At 36.6% G+C, this 11,032-nt stretch overlaps 1 protein-coding gene across 1 annotated transcript; it reads right to left on the bottom strand.

Annotated features, from left to right (window-relative positions):
* Positions 1-258: 258 nt before the first annotated feature.
* LOC117328719 (RWD domain-containing protein 2B-like) lies at positions 259-9,263 on the bottom strand. Its single transcript, XM_033886213.1, has 3 exons — positions 9,118-9,263; positions 1,534-1,796; positions 259-972 (listed from the first exon to the last, which is right to left on the bottom strand). Exons 2-3 carry the CDS (start codon positions 1,777-1,779, stop codon positions 301-303), a joined length of 918 nt encoding a protein of 305 aa, XP_033742104.1. The 5' UTR covers positions 1,780-1,796; positions 9,118-9,263; the 3' UTR covers positions 259-300.
* Between the last annotated feature and the right edge of the window lie 1,769 nt (positions 9,264-11,032).

Below are 11,032 nucleotides of genomic sequence, written 5' to 3'. Positions count from 1 at the left end.
GGACAAAGGACACACTTTTTGTTTGTTGAATACATCCCGGGAAAAAATCTTTTTCAAACCAAAACTGCCAAAGTAGGTGGACTGAAGTTTAAGACCCTTTTCTCTGATCAGTTAAAAAAAGAAAAGAATTGATCAAAGGTATCTGAGATTTGAAAATAAAAACCATGTAGCATATTTTGACAATTGGCCATATCTTGAATTGTCCAAACACAATTTGACCTGCTATCGGCAATATACAAGATAATAAACAAACAGCACTGAAGAGAGAAAACAATTTTATACAATATTATTTCATACATGTCAATCTGCTGCCATTTTGCCGTCTACTCCAAAGTAAAGACTGAAGATATGCCTACAATCTCGTTTCTCCAGAAACTCGAACAATTTCCCCAAGTCCATATGATATTCTCTCCCTTTACCTCCTCGTGCATCAAAGACTTTTTCTTCAAAACCATCAAACTTGTTATATTTCTTCATATCCTCGTCTCCGATATCCTGCTCCTCTTTTTCCTTTATCACTAAGCGTTTCCAGTTCTGTCGTCGTAATCTTTGCCAGTATTCATCAACACTACGGCTATATCCCTCCACACAGATGACACCTGGCTTCCCAGGTAGACTAAAACCTGTCAGTTTGAGTTCCTGGGCCCAGTCTATAATGTCCCTACGTTTGAATTTACTGTAAATATGATGACTGTATATCCAAAGTCTTGTGAAAACTGTGTCTACTTCCTTTATCGGGGAAGAATCTTTCTTTTTCTCAACAGTAACAAGATATTGGTCAACGTTTTCCTGAATCCATTCAATCACAGAGAACATACAGATCTCTCCTCGCTCAATGCCCTGTATGAATTCATTTAAATCCTCATTCAATCGCTGGTGGTTCTCTCGGTTCATGAGTGGAGACCTGGTGAAGACGGTCGGCGCTACATGTGGGTAATCATGTGGTAGGTTACAAACCAACTCAACCACAACCTGAAATAAACAATGTATATATATATGTGTGTGTATTATCACATAACTGGCATGTTCTGTTGTATCATACGGCCAAGTCATACATCGTAAGGTTGTAAGAAACGTGCCTAATAAAAGAAACTATTTAGATGTCCTAGTTTAATGATAAAGTTATGATTGTTTTGGTGACAGAAAAGTCTTTTATCTACATTTTAAAACTCTTTTTAAATATAAATTCACAGGTCACGTTTAATAAACAAAGGGATAACATTGTGAATTGAAATAAAAAATTCAGTAAATAAAATGATTTTTATAACAGTCTATTAACCGGATACAAAAAAAAAATCACCGAATTTGAATGTGTTCATCTCTGTACATCAATTCCACTTCTGTGGATGCAATATGATTTCTGCGTTTTTGTTATCCTGTTAGAAAGATCAAAACCAGGCTTAGGACAGCTTGGTAATTTTAATAGTTTCCTTGAGGATCTTAAACTGTGAGAAGAGGTCCATGTAGAGCGTTGAAATTAAACACCACAAAAAAGAGAATGTTTTCCCGTTTGAAGGCTGAAATTTCATATACCTTACTGTCTGATGACCTTGGTGTCACCTTGACGGAGAAGCCCACCCTCTTGTGTAGAAACTCATACCGTATTTGGCCATCTAGAAAACTCTTGACGGCTGACACAGTACAGGGGTCGTCCATCTTGAATTCCTCTTTGCTGGGGAACATACTAGTGAGCATTTCCACCTCCGAGAGTTGTAATTCCAACATATCTCGGATATCCACTTCACTTTCTTTATCTTCATCATATTCAGCATCATTCATCTTTCCACAGAAATTTCCTTTAAGCAGAAAGATTTTATGTTAAATGTGGTTGGCAAAATTTGTAATATGCAAGTTTATTTATCTATTTTTTTCTCATAAATATGGACTCTTTCCAAATCTTTTAAGTCATTCTCCAACCATCTCTTTTTTTGAATTCTCTAACACACTTCTTCTAAACAATCACTTGTCAAAAATGTTTTAAGGGTTATTTTCTTTGAGTAACCAATATGAATATACATCTTACATTTTCTGTAAGTGTTGTCTCCCTTCAATCAATAGTATATATATAACAGTACAAACATGCCTTCTCTACAGAACATACAGTACAACAAACTTGGGTCGGCTATCACGATCGCTTTTGATCCATCTTCTCATCTTTAAATCATTATCATATGACAAAAGAATAACATGCATCGATATTTAAGGATTCTAAACCAAGGTACGTTTCTGAAGTTTGCGTGCATTTCATATTTTAATCGGATTGAACTTTTAAATAAAAATTCAAAGTGAATCGAAGCTCACCCCACTCCCTTTTTCCCGGGTGTTACACCCTGTTGATATACATGTAGTAAGAGTAGGACTGATATCCCCCCCCCCCCCCCCCCCCCCCCAACCCCTTTTAATACTGACCAGAAGGAGACGCCTGTGGTTTTTCTGACAAAAGAAATCGTGGTTTATCAATATGTATAAAAAGTATGCAAAACATTTTTTTTTTATTATCGTATGATTATCTCAACATGTAAATGAGAAAATGCCATTTTAGTTCTAGTTATTTAAGCATTATACTGTCTTGATATGGCATCTCTGTTCGATATAAATGACAGAGCTTTGCAGACAAACTGTATAATGCGCCTTAGCGCATTATGACATGTTTGTCTGCAAAGCTCTGTCATTTATATCGAACAGAGATGCCATATCAAGACAGTTTAGTGCTTATATTTACGTTTGATGAATTGTTTTTATTTAAAAAATATGTTGGTTTCGACTTATAATTTAAATTTCCCGCCTTATCGTCAATAGCGAAATTACCGTTTCAAAACTGGAACGGCCTTTCTTCTCGCGTGCAGATTGCCACACAAAATAGTGCATACAAAAACGACAAAAATAATGATATTGGTTTTCACAATGTTTTATTTATTATCATATTTTCTTTATTTGATGTGTTTTTGTCGATATTATACCATTTAGTTTAGTTGTCTCAAATTTCTTGTGTTTGGTCACTCAGGAGTTCAGAGTTCGATTCACATTGGCCGCCATCTTTGTTTACATTGTACATGTATTCTTACGCACTGGAATCATGGCATGCTTTGGGTGTCAGTTATACTCTCATAGACAGCACTTTGTTTTGGTTAGTTTATTTAGTGGCATTGCCAGGCAAATGTAAATATTTATTGGGTACTGCCGATTGCAATTGTAGATACCATAGGCACTTGTATCTAGTAATTAACACCCAGAGTTAAAATCCAATATCCTCAATATGTACTATACACAGAAAGATATTAAGATAATATATCCTCATATAACTCTGAAGCAGAAATCGACTTTTTCTGATGGCAAACCAATCAGACAGCTCCTTGCAAAGACTTTGGTTTGAAAACAAAGATACCTGTGTATTACAGAATGTTTCAGAAATATACGAGGATAACTCATGTCTTTTACCAGCAAAACACGTGTTGATTACCGGATACAAGTTTAGCAGAACTGGATTAGACCAAAAGCCGGTGACCAGGACGCCCAATGGCTAGAGCGCCCGTCTGGAGTTTGGAGGTCCAGGGTTCGAGTCCCAGTCTGGTTTTGCATGTTCCTCTCCTTTTACATTTGCCACCCTTCGGAGGTAGTATAGGGTCTCGTGTGCGTCTATTGGGTCGAAGACTTTGTTAAAGGAGGGAGGAAAGTAGTGGAACTGGACTGGGCTGAACACCGGTGACCAGGTAGCTCAAATGCAGTATCCGTCTAGAGCTCGGGAGTCCTGGGTTCGAGTCTCTGTCTGATTGTTGCATTTTTCCTCTCCTATTACATACACACGTGCCTAGCCGACACCATCAGGTGTAAACAGGTCATTAAGAAACAAGAGGCCAAGGGCCTCGTAGCTCTCTGGACGTTGATTTGAAATCCAGCTTGTTTGTACTTTCAATTTTTTTTTAATTTTGCTATATATTCTTTGTATTTTCAACTTTTTCAATGAATTTTCCTGACTTTGTGTATTGATCGTTTTAAATGAAATTTTGTACTCTTATAGAGAATTGTTTCCTGTTTCATCTCATAATATTTTCACTGTTTTCCGATGTATATGACTAGAGAAATAATATTTTTTTTTACAATACCTAATTTTTTTAACGCCATTTTGACGTTATTTTAGTAACGTCATATAGAGAAATGGCGTCACACGGAAATGTCAGTGTAGACAATTCTGTATTGCTCCATAAATACTCAACGGAAAAATAAATAAATATTATGAGAAGAAACTAAGGACATTTCTTCATAACATGACGAAATATTGTCAATATATACCTCGCGAGACACTCTGTACACTGTAGCAGACGACATAATGTGTATAAAGTAACACGCATAGCAGCAATTTTTTGCAGCGGCACAGGGATACGTGTGTTGCAGCACATTACTATATACACATTACAGTGGGTTGATATAGGAACTTTGCCTCATAACTCCTCAGAATAACGTTCGGCATGTCCCTGTGACACCGAGTATGTCCAAAATGACACCGTAAATTGACGATTACTCGAAAATGAAAACATTTAACGACTCAAATTTCTTGTCAAATCTAGTTCGTGTCGACCCCAATCATGTGTCTTGAAATCCATTCTGACAGTCCCACTGTTTCTGATATCCTCTGTCCACAAAATTTTAATAATTCTACTTCCGGCAAAAACATGAGAATGACTGCGTAAGCTCTCCTGGACTCCGTCCAGAGAGCTAACAAGAGGCCAAGGGCCTCGTAGCTCTCTGGACGTTGATTAGAAATCCAGCTTGTTTGTATATACAGTTCCTTGCGAATTTCAGTCTTATTTTTTTTTTTATTTTGCTATATATTCTCTGTATTTTCAACTTTTTCAATGAATTTTCCTGACTTTGTGTATTGATCGTTTCAAATGAAATTTTGAGAATTGTTTCCTGTTTCATCTCATAATATTTTCACTGTTTTCCGATGTATATGACTAGAGAAATGTTATTCATTTATTAGTCACCAAAGGTCACATGTCAAATTGGTCATCAATATAGTACCAATGCGACATACTTTCAGCTTGCACATTATCACTACATAATACAAATCATCAATATATATGCATATGACTATAATCAATTAGAAACCTATATTCTCTCCAAATTTGATTTAAATTATCACAAGTTTTCTGATATTTACCATATTTACACATGGTACATTTTATACCCAAAACACATTTGTCAACAGTTACATGTATTAGTGATTTAAAGCTATACACTGGGTAACAGGACATATTTCAAATACTAAGTAATAGCTCTGGTTTGGTTTGGTTTGGTTTATTTTGTTTAACGTCCTATTAACATCTAAGGTCATTTAAGGACGGCCTCCCGTGCGTGCTACATGTATGAGTGTGGTGAGTGCATATGTGTGTTTTGGGAGGCTGCGGTGTGTTCGTGTCAAGTCTCCTTGTGATAGGCCGGAACTTTTGCCGATTTAAAGATAGGGCCCCATTCCCATGCTTTCAAGAAATTAAGTTATTATTATGAGAGAAGATAAACAATTGGAACTACTAAGAATACTTAGTAATATTCCATATCAGTGTTTGCCAGGGACGTATACACATATACTTCGCGAGACACCCTGTACACTGTAGCAGACGACATAATGTATATAATGTAACACGCATAGCAGCAAATTTTTGCAGCGTCACAGGGATACGTGTGTTGCAGCACATTGTTATATACACATTACAGTGGGTTGATATAGGAACTTTGCCTCATAACTCCTCAGAATAACGTTCGGCATGTCCCTGTGACACCGAGAATGTCCAAAATGACACCGTTAATTGACGATTACTCAAAAATGAAATCATTTAACAACTCAAATTTCTTGTCAAATCTAGTTCGTGTCGACCCCAATCATGTGTCTTGAAATCCATTCCGACAGTCCCACTGTTTCTGATATCCTCTGTCCACAAACTTTTAATAATTCTACTTCCGGCAAAAACATGAGAATGACTGCGTAAGCTCTCCTGGACTCCGTCCAGAGAGCTAAAAATGAATAGAAACGTTTGCACACTGACATTGACGGAGGATAATATAATAGGGAATTGTCGGTGTACCTAATGAGTGACCAGAGAGTGACCAGGGACATTTTGCACGCAGAGGAATTCGTTTAGGAAGATTTTTGATATTTTTTTTTGTAACGTACATATGATAACATTATTCAACACTATACTGTAATATGTTCAGTAGCAGTTTATATGATTATACATAGAACCTGTAAATAATCATATCTACATGTACACGTTAGCTAATTTGCCAGTAATTAGATAGACCTCGGTTCTCTAAACAATTGGATGTTATCTATACCATGTTCATGTAATACTGGTTGTATTCAATTATCTTCATATAGTTCTAATTAATGTGGTGACTACATGTAGACTTCAGGTCACGAACCCCATAACCATATTAAGTTAGGGGAAATCTATCTGTCCAGCCGATGCACGTTATGATTATTATAAAAGAGTAGCCTCCGTTCATACGAAGGTCATTCCATCCCGTGCTTTGCACGGACACGTCGCTCTTAACCGTCTGCGAACGGACACAACCTATACCTACCTGCATCAATAAACAGAGGAACCACCAATCTACGAATTCGTCATTACTACTACAACTCTACAACTACATATATACCACAAATCTACTAGAAGAATTATTATATTTTAACACCATGCGAAATTTCACTTCGTTCGGACGATTGCATTTTACGATAACACACCGCTGAATTTGCAGTGCAGCGTGCAGCATTTGCAGCGTGCAATTGAGTGTCCAATGCGTATTTTTCACGTCCAGGAAGTCGTTAATTGAGACTTTTTGTTTTATTGTATTTCTGTAATATACAGATATATATGTAAATATAACGTGGTATTGACGGCGACAAGAACAGCATCGTATTTACCATAATAATTGTTTGTAAAACTTCTGTAAATCGATTATATATATATCACATTGATGAACGAGAAATGACATCGAAAATTATACAATGAATAATTTCATTTTGAATATCTAGCGGACCCCGTGTCAAATCCCCCTGACACCCATTAGGTACCTAGATCACAACAGCTAATAGATAAGATTCTTGCTGCAATCAGAAACCTATAATATAAATAATAAATAATATAACATGTTTCTGCTGCAATAAATAGATTCTTGCTGCAATCAGAAATGAATTGATAACGTGAGATTAATTCCTTAACGAAATACAGAATTACACATCTTATAAATTGTATTATTCCCTGCATTCTTTTATAACCAATATATCATTAGTCAAAATATATTGCAGCATTTCAAAGATTTTGATTTGAAATAAAATACTAATAAAAGTGTTTATTTCATCAGATGAGAACGTGACATGGCATCTAGCCCTATTTATCCGTGACTCCGCCCCCCTGCGGGGTAGTGACCGGTTATTTGATTACAGATAACCCAAGTCAAAGGCATGCGGTGACCGGTGACGAAATCTACCGGAGTCACGTAACTAACAAATTTAGTATCGTGCTGTTTGTCTCACATCATACTTCAGTTTGCTTATTTCTGGCATAAAAAATGCTCTGATGCAATAAAAAAAGTCAATTTATTACCAGATGTAATATTCTTCATCTTGTATTAGATGTAGCTATGCGCGTACAAAATGACGTATCGTTGTCCGAGTGAATACGCTAACTTCGAAACTTTAAAAAGATATAATATGTCTAGTAATTATTATCGACTACGTACTATGTACGATTGACTTATTGTGTTGTTTTGTATCAATTCAGGATGGGTTTTTTCGAGTGCTTCTTGGCACTTTTTGTGAGAGATGGTTGGCCCTGAAAATGGCCGTTTTGAGTTGCACTGCTCGTTTACTGTCAGAACAATGTGATAGGGTAGAGTTTATCCAGATCCAATGATGGTTCTTATCATCCTGGAATCAGCCCAATAAGGTCAGATAATAATAATATCAGGGCCTCTTAATGATAGGTATCAGCAGGGAATTTTTGTATTGATCTGTAAGTGGTTATACAAATGTAGGAGTATGGTATGTCCCTGCATGTATAAACACATTTATCTTCCAGAAATGGCACGATTTATCACAATTTATTTCAATAAAACGTCAATCGACTTTTTTATCATTTGATACGGATCTCGTGCCATGATCAGCAATTTTGTTGCAAACTCTAACTTTGAAATACTGCAATGCATTTTGACAGATTATGTATTGCACATAAAATAGTTTAGGGGGCTTTCCTTCATTTTAATAAAGTTAAGGTCGTCAAAATTAGTAACTTACTGGGAAATATGTACTTTTTTAAGTTATTAATACGACAGTTTTACTCTCAAGATAAACTAAAGTTCTTTGAGTAGTAGGGTGTTTTTTTATCAGTCTTTCATTTTGGGTTAAAACTTTGAAATACTGTAATTCATTTTGAAGAATCATTTATCGGATATAGAAGAGTTTGATAAGTGTAATATAAAATACGTATTTCTGTATTTAGTTGCGATGCCATTTCAGGTTCTTAACCAGGACTAGGTAACTGATGAAAAACAAGTTTTTATTTGTATTTGATTTCAGATTTCAAACTCTCTAATCTATATGAATATCATAAACGTGTGTTTAACAAATGATTCAGTACATGGTGTATGAACGTACCTGGTTAAATACGTGTTTAAATTCATGTACTAGATCTACTAGGCTTAAAAGCTGTTGTCTAATCCCTTTAGTTAATACATAAATGTAATATTTACTAAATGATAATACGTGTACTTCGTTGTGGTGTTAACAAGAAATATTTTGAGTATATATACGAGTTACTTCCCTTCCATGGTTGGGCGAGTATGTATACAATATTACCACCATGATATTCCACTGGACACGCAGTGCTGACCGCAGTAGGATTCAAGGCAACTTCATCGTGTTTTCGTAGGATCTAATGCTAAGATTTAGAAACATGCTCTCGACCGATTGAAGTGAAACTTGAAAGTGAAGCGTTTGAGCTCCAGACTGACCAGAGCATTTAAAATTGTGTGCCCCTTTAATTTTTTTTTCTTTTTAGATAATCTTAAGACCCCAGCACATTTATCTGGTTATATCAATAAGAGCAGACTTAGACAAACCTCGACAGGGGAGCCAACGTGGAGTGTGGAATCATACGGGAAGATGTCAGGAATTGTCAGTATCAAGTTCTATATCGACACCACGTAAGCTGGATCCTAAAGGTAAACAGTATCGTGATCAAAGGGAGGTCACTCTCAAAATACCGAACGGTTACTACTAAAACGCGGAACGACACACACGAAAGACGGAACATACTAAAGACGGAACAAACTCCGCAGACATGTTTACACACTCGATGATCAACTATGACACCATGATAAAATGAATTGTTTTTAAGGAAGTATTAACACTATTTCAAAGCAATACAATAAAGATGTATACAATACCATTAAAATATACAAAGTAAAACAAGCTAAATTTGATTGATAAGTAAGGTTTTTTTACAAATCTTCTATGACCAGAGTCACAAAAATATATATTTATATAAAAACAAAATCAACTAATTCTAACATTGATCTGACAAGGAAGGAAAATCAATGCATAGGTTCGGACACAGCCAGGCTTTGATGAAATAAATAATCTGTATATTAAAGTTATTAAAAAAAATAATAATAAAAAAAAATGTTACTAATGGAAAGTGACGATAACGGTTGAACAAAAATAGTATATTGTAATATACCTACATCTCTAACAATGACCTCCACTTCCTCTAGTTTTTTACGTTGATTATTTCCATTTTGTGAACAAGAAAGAAGTAATCCGAAATAACAAAAGATAAAAACAAAGTGGCCTGCTATATATATATATCATACGTGTCTGTAGACCTGCCTTGGATGATTTTAGGTCAGGGTTGTGTGCGATGTCCGGTTCCAGAGACAAGACGAGATGTACGTTGTACTTTGGAAGAAAGATTGAGCTTTAAAGTAAATAGAGGGGAAATGAGGGATAGCATATTTGTGGTAGCGCGAGAGAGGAAACATTTGCCTTGTCGATTGGCAAGAGGTTATGGATGGGTTTGTATAGCATTTCTACAGAAGTTATGGGTCTATGGACATGAACGGATGGCCATTTTAGGTTGTTTAGTATGGATGTGACGCTGCTTGTGTAGTTGTTTGATGTGTACCCAATAGTTCTCCTCTGTGTAGTTGTTTGATGTGTACCCAGCAGTTCTCCTCTGTGTAGTTGTTTGATGTGTACCCAGCAGTTCTCCTCTGTGTTGTTGTTTGATGTGTACCTAGCAGTTCTCCTCTGTGTAGTTGTTTGATGTGTACCTAGCATTTCTTCTCTGTGTCGTTGTTTGATGTGTACCTAGCAGTTCTCCTCTGTGTCGTTGTTTATGTGTACCCAGCAGTTCTCCTCTGTGTCGTTGTTTGATGTGTACCCAGCAGTTCTCCTCTGTGTAGTTGTTTGATTTGTACCTAGCAGTTCTTCTCTGTGTCGTTGTTTGATGTGTACCTAGCAGTTCTCCTCTGTGTCGTTGTTTGATGTGTACCCAGCAGTTCTCCTCTGTGTCGTTGTTTGATGTGTACCTAGCAGTTCTCCTCTGTGTCGTTGTTTGATGTGTACCTAGCAGTTCTCCTCTGTGTCGTTGTTTGATGTGTACCTAGCAGTTCTCCTCTGTGTCGTTGTTTGATGTGTACCTAGCAGTTCTCCTCTGTGTCGTTGTTTATGTGTACCCAGCAGTTCTCCTCTGTGTCGTTGTTTGATGTGTACCCAGCAGTTCTCCTCTGTGTAGTTGTTTGATTTGTACCTAGCAGTTCTTCTCTGTGTCGTTGTTTGATGTGTACCTAGCAGTTCTCCTCTGTGTCGTTGTTTGATGTGTACCTAGCAGTTCTCCTCTGTGTCGTTGTTTGATGTGTACCCAGCAGTTCTCCTCTGTGTCGTTGTTTGATGTGTACCCAGCAGTTCTCCTCTGTGTAGTTGTTTGATGTGTACCTAGCAGTTCTTCTCTGTGTCGTTGTTTATGTGAACCTA

Source organism: Pecten maximus, chromosome 6 (assembly GCF_902652985.1).
Source record: "Pecten maximus chromosome 6, xPecMax1.1, whole genome shotgun sequence".
NCBI lineage: Eukaryota > Metazoa > Mollusca > Bivalvia > Pectinida > Pectinidae > Pecten > Pecten maximus.
Note: the sequence above shows the minus strand (reverse complement) of the source record. Positions and strands in the feature narration are given on the sequence as shown.

Coding starts and splice junctions, on each gene's coding strand:
- LOC117328719 (XM_033886213.1), bottom strand. CDS start 1,779: ATGAATGATGCTGAATATGATGAAGATAAAGAAAGTGAAGTGGATATC. Junction 973..1,533: donor CAAGGTCATCAGACAGTAAG/GTATATGAAATT, acceptor TGTTTATTTCAG/GTTGTGGTTGAGTTGGTTTG.